Here is a 16,251-nt window from a genome sequence, read left to right as displayed (position 1 = left end):
TCTAGCAGTCTCTGAACTCACATTTTCTCATATGTTTCTTCATAACCACAAGTAATGCAAGTGTGTGTATACGTATCATCCTCTTCATTGTATGTATCTGCTCCAAATTCATGTGTATGAGATGCTTTTGATGTTTTATCATATAATGAACTTCTGACTTCCATTCTCAATTGTTTCATCTATTTGACAGTAGAATGAGACATTAATCCACATTCCATTATACTAATGATACTAAAATTTTAAATGTCATTACCCTTTTATTAAATTTTTTAACCTTGGTTCCTTCTCGTTTAATATCGCGTAATTCTTTTTCCTTTATCAATTCTTCTTCTGAACCCCAGACTTCTAAAGCTCTCTGTTCTATTTGCAAATGTAAATACAATTTCATTTCACCCCAATTCACATTATGAGGATTTCTCTTTGTAATGTATTTTAATGGAGGTTCTCTTTTATCAATATCACAGTCTTTCAATAAATATTCTTGCTTTGCTTCAGTTTTTGTAATTAATGAATGTTTACCTTGAGGATCTCTAAAATAGAATAAATGTTTATAATATTACTTAAAATAAAGTAATTGTTATCATAAAGTAGTACTTATACCTGCATTTATCGCATACTCTTAAATCAAAGGTTTGTAACAAATAAGAATCTTGAAATTCATTTTGACATTCTTCACAGCGGGGTAAATTACTAATGATAGGGGCAGGTTCTGCTGTTATTTGCATCTAAAACAAGAAAATGTATTTTTACATGTTTCATATACTCATTTTTAGAGACTTCTAAATTTGTTAAAATACTCTACCATTTGTTCTTCTAAGTCATCATTTTCTTCTATAAGAAAACCACCTCCACTGTCTATGACACGTTGCCCTTGTACCTTTATTGCTCTACCATTTGTTAAATCTTCATTTTCCCTACAACATATACACGTTCAATTAGAGCTTTGATCAAACTATTAAAAATGAAAATATATAGTTTGTAACGTACCCCCTTTTATAAGGGTGAGAAACAATCTTAGATTTTTTCAAAAGCAATGCCTTCTGACGATTTCTTTCTGCACGATCCTTTAGCTCTTGACTGTTTTGTGTTAATTTTTTATCTTCAGAAGGATTTTGTAACTCCATTGTAGTAGACATTCTTTATATAATAATAATTTTATTGTAATATTTAACCTAAAAATAGCAAAATTACATCACTTTTCAAAGTGCTTTTACATTACAAGATTATACAACTTGTTTACAGAATATTATTAATAAAAAATTGATGTGGAAAGTAAAACCTATCAATTTTGTAATTATTATGAAACAATTGATTTACTTGCCTCCCTAATTAGATGTAATATTTTATATGTTCCCACACTGTGGATTCTTGATATACGATATATGATATGCAAAAAACGATTACGAAAAAATAAAAATACTGAAAATAAACAATTACTCTATATTAAATTTATTTATTTTGTACATATACACATTGCGCAAAATGTATCATAGTTGCTGAACCTTCGCCATTAATAGTTTCTATATTTTGACCAATCAGAGAGTTTCTTCATAGCCATCGTAAGTTCTTTCGAACAAGTCGGCGCCAGTCTCTACGAAGTTCAACAAAGTGTACATCTCTGTCGTGATAATTCAAAGTAAGCTAGGAAAATGAGCGATTTAATACAAAAAAAGTAACTAAAAAGTTAGTTTATAATCTTAACAACTATATTTTTATAAAATGTTATCGTGTCAGTGTAAATATTTGCACTTTTTGAGTTTCTAATCGAAGCAGTTACTACCGCGTCGCGAAGGTTCATGAGGGTTGTTCTTACCTACACAATTTTAGTATTTAAAAAGTATTAAAATTGCGTTTACGTAACTTAAAATAATTGCGTATTGAATTCCGTGTGTGTTACGTATATTTGTGACGAAGAAAATCGACGTTATGAATTATCCACCATGCAAGAGATGTAACGGTTATTCCAGATTTGAATCTTAAAAAATTGAAGTCCAAAATGGAGAACGCCGGCGAGTACGTAATAAATTGCAACAGTCTTTTTAATATACAGGGTATTTAACAACTTTTACTTATACAAATATTACTGAAAACAAAAATAGTTAATAATTCAATGATACATATAAATATTATTTTATATAAATCTCTAGTTGTATTCATGTTGTTCAAAAGTAAATAAATGTTACCTAATACCCTGTATATATCAGTATATATGTAGATGTATTTTTTTTTAAATATCACATACTGGTGTATATCACATTTATATTTACAAATAATACGTTGTAATATATACAAATCGGTTTTTAAGTTGTCCACGATATTCGCGCAAATTAAAATGTTTCATGCCGATTATGTATACACAGAACCCGGTTTTTCCTTCGCCCTTTACAAATTACAAGTTACAAATTACAAATTACACTTAGCAAGTAAAAGCACACTAAATTACAAACATCTCTTTCATATTTGCATCACAGTGTTCGTTGGAAAAAGGGAAGAGGTAATTATTTTTCCATCAGCAGCGCGTAACATGTATCGAGCGTGCATAAAGACGGTGGTATGTCTTCCATTAGTCTAATTAAGCATAAGGCATGTGCTATATGTTTTTGTTTCTTCAATTCCCTTACAAGAATTTCTGCATTTTCTCTCGTGTCTGTTAGCGATTTATTCACAAATACGTGTTCGATAATTCGATCGTATATTTCGTGATCTGGATGAAAAGATGCCGTTAGATTTTTTAAGAATAATAGTTCCAGTAAAGGCGCAGACAACGTCAATTCCTAAAAATATACAATAATTATCAAGGGAAATCGAATAAGTACATGAAGTAAAATAATTCCTTTTTAATCAGACGTACTTTATGCTTTTCCTTGAGAATGTTTATGGCCTCTTCGTGATCTGTTGGATCATCCATATCTAATCTGATAAAAATTGCATGCTCCAGGGGGATTTGTTGCGCGTTTAAAAAGTCTTTTAGCACCTATCAAATATAATTTAGCAAATCAGTGTTATCCAATGAATTTAATCAAAATTTCAAAGTATACAATGTAATTCTTTTTTTAAGCTTACATTTTTTGAAGATAATCCCATGATAAGATCCTTGTATTCTTGGAAAATTTGCCTATTATGCTTATCTTTATCAGTTTCTGGTATATATACATTAACTAATTTCATCATTTTTAAAATGGGATGTTTCTCAACAGATGTGTACTCCGTATTTGTAAATTTTGGCCATCGTAACAATATTTCCTTTATTTCATAGAACTGATCAGCACTTTTGATTTTATCAAACACTTTCCTAAAAGCTTCAAAACGGTCTTTTTCTGTTCTGCATTCGCCAATATCTCTTATCAACGAGACATTAGTTTCTATTCTAAATTCAGATTCTGGAATGTTTTTTTTGTTTCCAATCGTTTCTACAGTTTCTTCGTCAGAGAAGTTACCCCAGTCGTCAGTCCATTCTTCATCGTTTTTGGTATCAGATTCAACAAAACTTTTGTTACTTTGATTTTTATCATCATTTTTTAGAGATAAACTTTTAGTTGACATCTTTTTTGATACTTTCGAGGCCTGAATTGGTCCAGCATCAGGTTCCTCGTTTTTCTCATAATCTTCACTTGTATCATGATTTTCAAGTGTTGAATTCGATTCAAAGAATTTAGTCTCCTCTATTTCCTGATCATTGAACAAACGCCTTTGCCAGTATTTAAGAATTTCAATCATGTCTGAATCTTTACACTTGTGTGCTACATTTATCGTTCTCAAAATTAATCTTAATGGCTTAAATAAATGTAAATTGTCAATATTTTTGTACAATCTTTTATGTAACTCCAAACTGTAGTAGTATATTCCACATTGACTATACAACTCGGTTTCTGGTAGACTCTTTAATATATCTTGTGCCTCTTTTATACAGTTTTTCTGTAGACTAAATAAATAAGACATACCTAGCAACCAATCTTCTCCTATAGTATATTTTGCACATTCGAAAAATACTGAAATTAAAAATCACAATTAATTTCCGGACGATTAACATATTTTGTGTAGAGAATTTAATTGTCTACTCACAATGCCGAATATCGCTCACTTCCAATCCATAACAAGAAGATTCGCTTAGCATAGCTATTCTTAAAAAAGCGCGACAACATCTTAACTTTGCATTCTGTATATCTGGTATCGAGTAACTAGTGTACTTAGTATCCAAATGGCTAAGTTTACATTTTTCATGCAAAGTTTCATAAAAACATGGGAAACTTTGAACGTTATCTTCATCTTCGTAAATTTTCACATCATGATACTCTTCATCATTATCTTGGCTATTACCAAAACCAAGTTTTAATCTAGATTTCCAAAAATTTCCATCACTTATATTTTTTATTAAACCAAATGTAGATCGTTTCATCATATTAGCAGAAGTTTTTACTATTTCTGTAGATGCTTCGAATACTTTTGGGACGAATTCTTTTGTTTCTACCTGTGGCTATAAATGAAAAAAAAGTAAAGTATGAATCATTCAGATTGTTAATAACTTTTGTAAAAAATGTATTTCTTACTGTAGTCAATGCATCTATGAATTCTTCTTCACTATCAGCATCAGAGTCGTTAAAATTATCAGATTCATTAGGAGGGATCCACATTTCTAAATTTTTATGTAACATTTGTATTTCAATTATATGTATCTGATTTAGTGCTTTACTCAATATATCACTAGGTCCGTTGCTTATAGCAAACCATAAACATTTTTGTCTAGTTTTTAGATCTTCATAATCTTCAGAATATCCTAAGTCTAAGGCAACAGTCCAAGCAGGAATGTAATTATTTTGTATTAATTGCTGACACGTAGCTGCGCAAACATTAAAGTCCTTTACCTATAAAATTATGCTTATGAACAATTGATCATCTTTTTGTTTAATATTAATACTTTACCGCAAGTGCTTTCTTCGCTATCAGTTCCATGACTTTTCCTTCACGTGCTCTACTATTGTTCATATCAATTCGCAAGTAAGTCGCCAAAGTTAATAATCTTTGCTGACTTTTATGAGCATCTTCTCTATTATTTAAACAATCTTGTATCAATCTCAATCTATCTTGCATCAACCTGACTTGCAGTGGTAATATATTGATATTGAATTCATTCAAAATTTGAAGCGAGTTAATGAGGTCATACTCCTCTTTGATTCGTGGATTATCGTCTACAATTAGATGAAGACAAGCTCTGGAATATTATTTATAAAAGTTAAGATAGAAGAGACATTAGGATTCATGTTAAAATTAAGCACTTACCTAGCCAATTCCATATTAGTATCTGTGAGAGATTCAGAACTATTAAAGTACTCTTTACTAGCTTCTAGAATTAAATGAACTGCTTTCGCATAAGATACTTTTAATAAGGACTCTTCGTTTTTTTTTGTTTCAATTAAAGCAGCGCAATTTTGTATGTTAGATTTAACCCCGGATACTAAACGCGCTGACACACAAATTTCAAAACATATCTCTATATCGACGCAAGTAAAAATTAAACCATGAATTTCCAGCATATCATTTAGTAAATGAGCCCACTGTTTATCATCTGGAGGTGGAACTCTAATAAAAGATAGAGAAAATATTGAATAAAGTAATTAAAAAAAAAAAAAACATTTTTTTAATTTTTCGTTTACTTACCTTTTATTTAAACTTCTCGCCATTTGAATTAGCAATTCTTTTGCAGTGTCAGGACTGCTTTTATTCTTACGTAAAGCGTTTAATGTGGTTTTAACACCATACTTCTTTAAAATTTTTGTGCATTCAAGTTCTCGATCAAGTTCCTCAAGCAAAGTGCATACTCCACTGGTTCTCCTTCCATCGCGATCTTTTGCAATCGAATCTATGATACGCATTGCTTTTTCATACATATCAATATCGTTGCAAGCATATATGCAATCTAGTGCTAACGTGGCAATATCTTCTATCATCTCAAAAATCTCAATATCGCGAGATTGTCTTAAATATTCGAATAACTTGACCGTCAAAATTAAATTTTCTTTGCTAACACATATCAAGTAGTCGCTAAGCAAATGTCTCTGCAATTCTCCACCCTAAAAATCCAAACAAATTACAGATAAAACGATTCATAATAAACTTTCAAGATATTCTATAAAATATTTGATATACCAGGTATTCGTGTCTTTTTCTAATAAATGGCAGTACAAAATTCTTGATGTCATTGACAAAACTATTATCAGTAGTCACACTCATCAGTAATTTAATCTTTTCCAAGCTAGTTAATTTCTGTAAGTGATCTAAGGACAGATGTTCCAAGTAAATTTTGTAAATGAGATCATCCAGAATTTCCAAATCTAATAATAGATTTTCTAAACCACTGATATTATAAGACTTGGCAATTTTTATCAATTGTAAAGCATTATCAACCATACAACTGTTTCTTTCAATTTGATAAGCTCGCGATTCATACCATTTTTGTAATAGTTCTGGAGTAAGCGTAGTATCCCTGAAACCAGGAAGTATGGATTATAAAACAATAACTTTTATGAAGAAGATAATTAAAACATTTCGAATTTACCTATATGTAGTCAACGATGGGTCATATTCATATAGTAATTCAGATCTATCACCATTTTCCAAATTGATCATTTCACTGAATTCAGGTCTCTCAGACCAATCTTTTTGTCGCAGTTCACGTTGATCCAGTAAAAATAATTGACCATCAGTGTCACATTCTGGTAGAAGTTTCTTATATCTTAATGGATTTAATGTTTCTGGGAAAAAACTAATGATGGCTAACCAATGGGGTAGCAAAATTTCGCCATAATATGTGAACATAATTTCAACCCCTTGACAATCACCATTTTTAGCAAATCTGCGCTTAATAAAGTAATTATAATAGAATAAACGTACAAATACTACTTATGTTATATGAATAATTTATATTATTTTATTACCTAATTGCATTTTCAACTACTGAAAGTTGTCGAAATTCTTCATAAAAGTTTTTATCGTATTTCATCGTAGATCCCAATATAATTTCATATGTGAGTAATTTATCTAAATGGTCTAGGAGCTTTCTTCTATACCTGATTAAGTCTTTCTGAGCTTCTGTCAAATGTTTGATGTCAATTTGCTCGAGCAATTGATTTACTTTTTGTACCTGTGTGTTTATTAATGTTCAATACATATATTTAAATAGTTTAATATACTTTCATATATTTCTTTCATGTGATTAAGTAAGGAGACAGCTTACCTGTCTTAAACTTACACTGGCTTCATCCATATTCTGCCAATCTTCATCAATCTCCTCTGTTACAAATTTTCCATTATCGTGTATTCCAATTGCTATTAAAGTTTGCAAGTTAGCACCTTTTAATCCAAAATTTAATAATTCTCTTGCAGCTTCAATAGTATCTGGGACACGATTAATACATTCATGGAGAACCCAAGCTCTTTTTGTGACTTTGCTCAAATGTTCTTGAATGGCATTTAGAGATAGTTTAGATTTCCTCCACTGCGTTTGATAGACAAGATCTGTATCTAAATTGTAGGTATTAGCTAAAGCCAAGGCTTCTTCATATTCCTGTAACATTTCTTCTTATTTCTCTCCTACTACATTTAAAGAATCATGTTCCATGTTAGAAATATAACCAGTCATACCTCTATGTCAATTTTTCTTGAATAAAGTTCTTCAGGTGTTGTACTCTTAAGTCCAAGGATTTTATATGTTCTAAATAATACTCTGGACTTCTTTCTTTTAGGTTGAAATCTCTCTATATCAGTTATAGAGTACAGAGTACTTTGCATTAAGTTTGTAGTATAATTTAATATGCTGATTGGTTCTAATTCATCATCTTCTTCACTCTCTGATGAAGCTTCTTTAGAATTGAAAAAAAATGTTTACATTCATACAGACATTATACAATATATAACACAATACAAACCTAATATTTGACCCTCAGGACTGGTTTCTCTGTTTCGTTTTTTGCTGGTTATATATGTTTCACAATCTAAGCACAAAAAGCCTCGATCTGGACCTAGCTCACATATTTGTGGTTGTCCAGCTAAAAATTCAGGACTTGTACCCAAAAGATTTTTTAAGTTTTTTATTGAACATACAGATGTAGATCCAGAATATCTTGCAACTATAATTGCCTTTAAGAGTATCAAGTAGCATTAAATATAATTCTAATAGATTAAATACTTGATTCAAAGTATATTACCTGTTCAGACCACCAACCAATGTCCAGTGGATGGAATTCAGTAAAACCTGGTGGAAATTTCTTTGATTTCACATGACCTAATGGATTAGGTACATTAAAGTCTGGTTGATCTGATAATTTCCATTTCTTTTGCAATATTAGATTTGGTAGTCCCCATAATGATATTGAACCATCCGTGTGCAAACATGTTAGGAAATTGTTATTGGGAGAGATTTTTATTTTGAATATAATTGATTCTGGCTGGAAGCTCAATGATGGAACAAAGTTCCATATAGAAAATTTTGATGCAGTTTTTGATTCATCATCAAAGGTAAATGACAATTTGCAATAGGGATACTCATTTAAAGGTCTCCATGAAGTTAAGCCACTCTCTAATGCTGTTGACTGTAATTAAATTTGTAACATATATTATTATATTTTTTTAAATATACACACATGGAAAGTAGTTTAATTACCGTTAATTTTTGAGTTATTGTGTTTCCAGCAACATAAAATAGACAATTCTTTTCATCATATATAACAGCATTAACACCATTTTTATAAAAATTTCCAAAGGAAAATTCATAATTTGCTTGATAACAATTATTTACTGAAACATAATATGATCTGAGTAAACCACTATATGTAATCAATAGAAATTCATAAGACCATTTTTCATAGTTTTTTCCTGGTTTAAGAAATATCATAGAAGCTATTGCGTCACCAGCTTCTAAAATGTGAGGGTTTTGTGAGATAGTTTTTGGACTGATATTAAAAATATTATTTCCCAGTGCATTGTAGAAAGAGGTATAGCCATTGCTAGATGCTAATACTAAAAGTGTTCCATCTGGACTCCAACAAAGCTTTCGCCATTGAGGGAAAGCATCTTTGGGAACTGAAATGATATATATCATGTGACACAAATTCAAGAATTTTTTTATAATTCTGAGGCTTACCGCTAGCTTTCCCAACAACTGATGAATATTCATCTTTTGCCTTTCGAATTTCTATAACATTCTCTTGTAAAACAGCAAGAATACGGCCATGGTCTCCAATCGCAAACTTCCATGGCGAAGTAAGACTGACTTGTTGTGATATGCTCTCTGGCAAGGAGTATCTATTGTTGAGATACCTGAGTGCATTTTTAATTGTCCCAGTTGTCGGTAATATTACAGCATCGTTCTTACATTTCTAGAATAAATATTATTTTATAAATAAATTGGAAGACTGTAGAATGTGGATTTTGTGCACCATTCAATTCTTCTTTTAACATATGCATACACAGACTTACTATTAGTTCTGGTTCTTGTTTTCGAACAAAATACTCTAGCAGCTCATAAAGTATCAGTTCATTTTCATTTGGTATTTCAGTAGAATTAACCATCGTGGAAGTAGAAACATAACCTATTACACCGATAAAAACACAGGCCAAAAAGTGAAATCAGTCAGTCAGGATTTGACAAGTTACTAGGCACAAAATATCACGAGCAAAATCGCGAGTACTTTTCGTTACCTGTTACTAAAGATTAGTGGGGTTGAACGTAAATTATTTATTGGTCTTCATACACGTAAGCTTAGGAAAGAAATTATCCTATAATTATGTGTACATTTGATTAAAAATAATTTAGAATAATAAGACCATATTGATGCGGTACTATCCCTGCAGCAGTGCAAGTTGCATTGAGCACTGCACATGTGTAGACTTGTGCACGCATGTGAATTTCAAAATACAAACTGGTCTGTGCTTGCGGTTGTCAACAGGATAACGTGAACGTTTCATTTCTAAGATATTTTCTACTCTTAAGCACTCACAAAATGTCAGATGGTGAAGATGATTTTATGTGTGAGGAAGAGGAAGATTATGGGCTTGTGAGTATTTGTTTTCTTATAGCTGAAATGATGTTATACTGAGAATGTTTCCGGTTAAAGTATAGGTTAGGATTCTCATTTTGACGTGTATAATATTTAAAAATAGTTTCTGAAGTTTTTCTTACAGTATTCAGATGGCAAGAAGGTAGCAAAATCGAGACTACCTTTTAAAATAAGGCTGATACCGAAATTAAACAGCATTTTAGTTTTGATTAGGTTATATAGGTGTTCTCTACTTTCATAATGTATTAGATTATTATAAAGTAAGATTAAGTTGAATGTGATGTTACTTCAATACTATTTTTAGGAATATTCTGAGGATTCAAACTCGGAACCTGATGTTGATTTAGAAAATCAATATTATAATAGTAAATCATTGAAAGAGGATGATCCGAAGGCAGCACTCGAAAGTTTTCAAAGGGTATTGGATTTGGAAGGAGGTGAAAAGGGTGAATGGGGCTTCAAAGCTTTGAAGCAAATGATAAAAATTAATTTTAAATTGGTGGGTTACTTAAATTGGTGATACATATAAGGTAGACATAAGAATATGTCTGAAAATGATAATATTTCATTTTCATAGGGTAATTATAATGAGATGATGGCCAGGTACAAACAATTATTAACTTATATTAAAAGTGCAGTTACCAGAAATCATTCAGAAAAATCAATAAATTCCATATTGGATTATATTAGTACATCCAAAAATGTGAGTAATTTAGCATGTAAGTTGCAGTATGGTTTATTCTTTGAATGTATATTCCTCTGTTACACTGAATATTTTATAGATGGAATTATTACAAGATTTTTATGAAACTACATTAGATGCATTGAAAGATGCTAAAAATGATAGGCTATGGTTTAAAACTAACACAAAATTGGGAAAACTATATTTTGATCGATCAGACTTTAATAAATTAGCAAAAATATTAAAACAACTTCATCAGAGTTGTCAGGTGGGTTCTGCCTATGTATGTTGAAACAGAAGTTGCATATATTTGATAGGATGGTACTATATTTTAATTAAAATAAAAATGTATTTTATTAGACGGATGATGGGGAGGATGATCTAAAAAAAGGGACACAGCTACTAGAGATTTATGCTCTAGAAATACAAATGTATACTGCTCAAAAAAATAATAAGAAATTAAAGACCTTGTATGAACAAAGTTTGCACATTAAAAGTGCTATACCACATCCATTAATTATGGGCGTTATTAGAGGTATAGTAGTATAATGTATATTATTAAGCATTTATTAGAGGCATTTTAATTATTTTTTCGTACTTTTATAAGAATGTGGAGGAAAAATGCACTTAAGAGAAGGTGAATTTGAAAGAGCACATACAGACTTTTTTGAAGCTTTTAAAAATTATGATGAGTCTGGGTCTCCAAGACGTACCACCTGTTTAAAGTATCTAGTTTTAGCAAATATGTAAGTAAGGCAAAAAAATACTGTATACCATCGCATTTGTGAGATAATTTTTTAATGAAACTACTTATGAAAATAGGCTAATGAAATCTGGTATCAATCCATTTGACTCTCAAGAGGCAAAACCATATAAAAATGATCCAGAGATCTTGGCTATGACGAATTTAGTAGTCAGTTATCAAAATAATGATATTAACCAATTTGAATTAATTTTAAAACAAAATAGAAATAATATAATGGATGATCCTTTTATAAGAGAACACATCGAAGATTTATTACGTAATATACGTACTCAGGTACGACTAGCATGCACCAACTATTTCTTAAAAAGCTTATGAAAGTTCGAATAACAATAGAAATTCAATTTATAGGTTTTGATTAAGTTAATAAAACCATATACCAGAATTTATATACCTTTCATAAGTAAAGAATTGAACATCGATGTATCGGAGGTTGAGAGTCTTTTAGTGTCTTGTATTTTGGATAGTACTATTCGTGGCCGTATCGATCAGGTAACCACGATGAAATGCATAAGCTTGATAATGTACTTTTGTAAGTCTTATGCTAAATTGTGTGTCATTAACAGGTGAATCAGGTTCTCGAATTGGATAAAAAATCAGTATGCGCAGCACGTTACAATGCTCTTGACAAATGGACACGCCAGTTGCAATCTTTGCATTTAGCTGTAGTGAATAAAATGTCATAAAAAGCATGGCGCGTGTGATCCCGGTATGAAATCGAACTCTTAAGCATTAATCTGTATAGTATATCATAAATGCCTGTCTCCGACTAATATGAAAAATAAAATCTGTTGTGATATAATAAAGTTAAACCTTTAATACGAACCACTAATTGCACCTATTTCTCGATAAACTTCTGTCTATCGAACCTATTGATGACTACCTTTTCTCATCAGTTGTGCTTGCATTTTTGAGTATAGCAATGCCATCTTTAAATTACTTCGAATCGATCTTACTGTCGTATGTTTTTACACTTAACTTCTTTTTGGAATGTGTTTCAATTACCAGAGGTAATTTTTAATTATCAATAATTGGTCACGCTTTCAAATTAATTAAAGAAAAATAATTTTATTATACATATTTACATTAAAAGTATCAACGTACTTAATTAAGTCGAATGTCCCTATATGGTGTAATTTAGTTGTATACGTAATAAGTATCCACGTAATAAGGAAACAAAACAGGAAATAAAACTTTCAAGAAATATTATAAAGGATATACTCATTTCAAAAATTCTCTTAAACCAAAGTATTCTAATGACTGTTCCCTAACACTCGAGTAACGCAGTTGCATATACATGTATCCTTATCCGACCAAACGAAGCAACTAAACAATGCATATAAATGATCACAAGAAGGGCCGATAAATTTATTCAAAACTCGAGTTTCGTCGCTTTCAATTAACAAAGCTCCACTTCGTCTACCCTAATTTCCATGCAAGTTCGATACATGGTGCGAGCGAGCAGCCCGTAGGAGGATGTGCTTGAAACAGAAGGATGACGAACGTGTCGTCTCGGTGGAATGGCCTGACTGGTTTTAGCTCCGTTTCAAGCATTGTTATTCAGTCTACGTTCGCGCCTATGTAAATGTTGGTTAACCCCAGGCAGGAAGGGTGGGCAGGGCAAGCTCCCTAGGCTCGCTCTACACCCTCACCACCACGGGATGGTATAATCCTCTCGTCCTCGAGCCGGTTCATCCTCATCCTCGCCACGTTTAAGGTGGCAGCTTGCAAAGCTACGAGAACTCGGCTCGCTAGGAAATCAATTTCGAAAGTAAAATCACCTGCAAAGCTGATAGATCATTGCCTCCGTGCTTTTCATTTCATTTTGTCTCACTTCTATGATTATATGCTGTGGATACTCTGATTTAGATGGAATTAAAAATTTACAAGTCAGATATGTTGTCTACACTATCTATGAACTGAACTTAAAGTTAAGGTTCTAATTTAGAAGTATTACCTTTTTAGAGTGTCTGAGAGTGGGTGAAAGATTGCTTGCTTTAGAGTAGTTTTAGTAATAGAGGTATAACAAATTCCTAAATTTGAATAGAATTATATTTATGCTGTTCCCTTTAGTGTGGACCTGAGGATAAGAGAGTGCAGGAAATTTCTGTCCTCGATTTGCGGTTTTTCAAGCATTTAAAGCCCGTCCAATTTCGGCGTATACCACTTGCAAGTCGCGGAGTCGTCAATGGGAATGCTTCCATGCGTTCCTAGCGTATATTTTGGCATTAAGGTTCCGCGGCTCGTGCTTTCAGTTCCAACCACCGTGATTAGGGCACGCGACTACACGCGTGAAACGACGTCGACGATAACGACTACGACGACAGCGCAACCCCAACGTTAATTGGCACTCGCAATCAAAGCAGGGTTCGAAATACCAGTCGACATTCGTGCGGTTTCTCCACGGACTTCGGAATGAAATTTTCCTCCAAATTTCCCTCCGTTGTCCAAAATATTTTTGAATTCCTCGATAGTCTAATTACTGGCATTTTCTGAGGACTTTGACACGACCTTGACCTCAACCTAGTCCTAACCTTTCAACGATCTAAAATTCAATGAATTACTGAGCTTCTCTTTTCTGCATTCCTTTTCTGATTCCTGCAGCGTATTGCATATTGCAACATTCACCAGGGAGGCAACTCTTGCAGTAGATTCTACCCTTTAAGGAGAGTTAATTTAAGTGAAAACCCTATTTCCAGTGTGTCTAGTTCAGGGTGGCCCCAAGAGAACGCGTTGCAGAAGAAAAAGAAGAGATCTTTAAGTCTTATATCTTTTTCTCGTATTTCTGACTCTATATGGTAGTTTCAGGAACACCCTGAATATTTCAAAGGCATTTATCAAATTTTCCAAATCTTTGGTCCCTTCTGTTCCACTAGGATGAATCGTCAAGGCGATTCAGATTAATTCCATTAATTAATCGTGGAAGGAGCTAAGAAAGGAATAGGATCCATTATCGACTAAGCTGGCGCTGGTCGAGTGGCGAACGGGTCTGTCCTTCTCGTTCCGCAGGGGATAGGAAACTTCATCGGGGATTCATTCGTCTCGGTAGAGCCCCGTGAAGTGGCCAGCTTTAAATTGAAACCTAAATACACGCGATCTGGGTGTGAATTGGCTGAAGGAGCCAAGACTCGCCCCGTTTCCGCAGGTTATTTTTCACCCGGTGGTTAAGACCGCGCATTAAGGCCGCGGTCGAGGAAAACGTTAGACGATTCCAGTTCATTTTCGCGCCCCGACTTTTTTCCTCTTGCCCTCTCACGCGTCGTGGCGAGCTACTTAATTTAAAGAGACTTTTTTGCACGTATTGGGACTTGGTCGAGAGACTAGAAAATTGTCGATAGGTGACACTCAGATTGAAACGTTCAGTATGGTAGAGAAGAAAATTTAACGTTGGCATTGTTAGTAATTTCCACACTATCCACTCTATACTCTAGAAGTTTAAAGGCCCTAGGCTTTTAGAGGTACTAGACTTCTAAGGGTCTTAGATTTCTAAAGGTCTTAAATTTGTAGGGATACTAGACTTCTAGAATAGAGTTTCTAGAGGTCCCAGACCGCTCGCTCAGAGCAGATAAAGCCTGCTACTGTTCACACCTGCAATTCTTCATCAGCCACGGCGCAGAATTAAAAGAAGACTAGACCAATTTTCTACCTCGTTCTCCAAGAAACAAGGCGCAGTAAGAATGCGTCGACAACACGCGAGGGGCCATATATCACGTGGAGCAAGGAGCGTACGGTTTTTCGGCACGGCGTCGCGACGCTAGACCAAGCGTATAATCTCTCAAGTATTGTTCGCGGTTCGCGTCGATTTATCCAAGCGGCGAGGTGGTCGGCAGCTCGACAATTCCCGCGAAAACGGAGCAGCGAGCTCGGGTGCGAAAGGGAGAGGCACATCTGCCAGTTTTTAGCGTCGTCACCATACATCACAAGTGCAGGAGGGGGAGGCTAGCGGTTGGATCATCTATCTTATACGACTTAACTCGCGCGGATGTATTCGATGTATACGCACGAGTAGCTCGTGTAGACGCGAGGAGGCTTGCCACCCCCGCAAAATGGGTGCAGAGGCCGCGAGTTCCGACCCAGGACAGGCGGTAACGCAATAGTCGACAGTATCGCCAGAACGGTTTTCCTCTCTTACCTCGACAAAGTCGTTCTCCAGTGTAACTTTCGCTGGTGAGCTTTCAGGTTGTAGAATTGGACAAGATGAATTGGAAAATTGAATCGATCGCTCGGGGGAAGTTTTCTCTGAATGTGGAGCTGCTCGCTAGTTGAGGCGTTACTTCTTTGGCGAAGGAGTTCTTTACGCTCTGAAGATGACTAAGCGTTGGTTTGTCCAAGAGTATCTGAGGGAACTTTTGGGTCGGTGTGATGTTTTTGGCACCTTTAAGAAGCTTAGAAATTCGAACTTCTGTTTGAAGAATTCATTCGATTTGCTTAGAATAGCGGCACAGAGTGTAGAGTATCGGTCGAGCTTTGACAGAATTAGGACAAGTTTGCACAGAATTTGGTGGGAACGTATCGGGGTTAGAAATTTTAATCTCAGGGATGCGGAGCAAAGATAGGAGACGAACGAGCACGGAATTAATTCAGACGTGAACGCGTGTAAGCCGCATAAAAGGGCTTCGGCATATTGGTAAATTGAGAAGTTCACTCGGGGATCACGGAGAATCCGCGACATTTACATTTTATGATATTTGCCGAGCCCTTTGACCCTCGTTGCCAGTCGGGTTAGACGTTCCTTAAGCCAAGCCATCCCTTCG

The 16,251-nt window shown here is 33.8% G+C and overlaps 3 protein-coding genes across 4 annotated transcripts; 1 reads left to right on the top strand and 2 right to left on the bottom strand.

The window, feature by feature from the left end:
- Nucleotides 1–17: 17 nt before the first annotated feature.
- Xpac (DNA repair protein complementing XP-A cells homolog Xpac) lies at nt 18–2,153 on the bottom strand. Of its 2 annotated transcripts, none has more exons than XM_076389601.1 (6): nt 1,318–2,153; nt 988–1,172; nt 803–914; nt 601–725; nt 254–530; nt 18–179 (listed from the first exon to the last, which is right to left on the bottom strand). In XM_076389601.1, the coding sequence occupies exons 2-6, from the start codon at nt 1,134–1,136 to the stop codon at nt 18–20; spliced, it is 825 nt and encodes a 274-aa protein (XP_076245716.1). In that variant the 5' UTR covers nt 1,137–1,172; nt 1,318–2,153. The 2 variants fall into 2 exon arrangements, with proteins under 2 accessions (XP_076245716.1, XP_076245715.1); XM_076389600.1 differs by having other exon boundaries at nt 1,322–2,153.
- Nucleotides 2,154–2,242: 89 nt separating this feature from the next.
- On the bottom strand, nt 2,243–9,587 carry LOC143186145 (NBAS subunit of NRZ tethering complex). Its single transcript, XM_076389606.1, has 18 exons — nt 9,472–9,587; nt 9,137–9,371; nt 8,657–9,075; nt 8,202–8,585; nt 7,923–8,133; nt 7,639–7,856; nt 7,232–7,561; nt 6,933–7,138; nt 6,554–6,850; nt 6,145–6,481; nt 5,656–6,068; nt 5,278–5,577; nt 4,921–5,209; nt 4,548–4,862; nt 4,063–4,474; nt 3,064–3,989; nt 2,852–2,974; nt 2,243–2,774 (listed from the first exon to the last, which is right to left on the bottom strand). The coding sequence occupies exons 1-18, from the start codon at nt 9,562–9,564 to the stop codon at nt 2,499–2,501; spliced, it is 5,784 nt and encodes a 1,927-aa protein (XP_076245721.1). The 5' UTR covers nt 9,565–9,587; the 3' UTR covers nt 2,243–2,498.
- A 193-nt stretch (nt 9,588–9,780) lies between these two features.
- On the top strand, nt 9,781–12,703 carry Alien (COP9 signalosome complex subunit 2 alien). The gene is made up of 9 exons (XM_076389599.1): nt 9,781–10,049; nt 10,357–10,551; nt 10,630–10,755; nt 10,835–11,002; nt 11,095–11,269; nt 11,342–11,480; nt 11,557–11,773; nt 11,849–11,989; nt 12,064–12,703. Exons 1-9 carry the CDS (start codon nt 9,996–9,998, stop codon nt 12,181–12,183), a joined length of 1,335 nt encoding a protein of 444 aa, XP_076245714.1. The 5' UTR covers nt 9,781–9,995; the 3' UTR covers nt 12,184–12,703.
- The last annotated feature ends 3,548 nt before the right edge of the window (nt 12,704–16,251 follow it).

The sequence above is a fragment of the Calliopsis andreniformis genome, chromosome 12, assembly GCF_051401765.1.
Source record: "Calliopsis andreniformis isolate RMS-2024a chromosome 12, iyCalAndr_principal, whole genome shotgun sequence".
NCBI lineage: Eukaryota > Metazoa > Arthropoda > Insecta > Hymenoptera > Andrenidae > Calliopsis > Calliopsis andreniformis.
The sequence above is the reverse complement of the archived record's forward strand: the minus strand, read 5'-3'. Positions and strand labels throughout refer to the sequence as shown.

Coding starts and splice junctions, on each gene's coding strand:
- Xpac (XM_076389601.1), bottom strand. CDS start 1,136: ATGTCTACTACAATGGAGTTACAAAATCCTTCTGAAGATAAAAAATTA. Junction 915..987: donor TCTCACCCTTATAAAAGGGG/GTACGTTACAAA, acceptor TATATGTTGTAG/GGAAAATGAAGATTTAACAA. Junction 180..253: donor TTAAAAAATTTAATAAAAGG/GTAATGACATTT, acceptor ACTGTCAAATAG/ATGAAACAATTGAGAATGGA.
- Alien (XM_076389599.1), top strand. CDS start 9,996: ATGTCAGATGGTGAAGATGATTTTATGTGTGAGGAAGAGGAAGATTAT. Junction 11,003..11,094: donor AACTTCATCAGAGTTGTCAG/GTGGGTTCTGCC, acceptor GTATTTTATTAG/ACGGATGATGGGGAGGATGA. Junction 11,990..12,063: donor TTCGTGGCCGTATCGATCAG/GTAACCACGATG, acceptor TGTCATTAACAG/GTGAATCAGGTTCTCGAATT.
- LOC143186145 (XM_076389606.1), bottom strand. CDS start 9,564: ATGGTTAATTCTACTGAAATACCAAATGAAAATGAACTGATACTTTAT. Junction 7,562..7,638: donor CAAGAAAAATTGACATAGAG/GTATGACTGGTT, acceptor GAAATGTTACAG/GAATATGAAGAAGCCTTGGC. Junction 6,851..6,932: donor GTAGTTGAAAATGCAATTAG/GTAATAAAATAA, acceptor TATTAAGCGCAG/ATTTGCTAAAAATGGTGATT.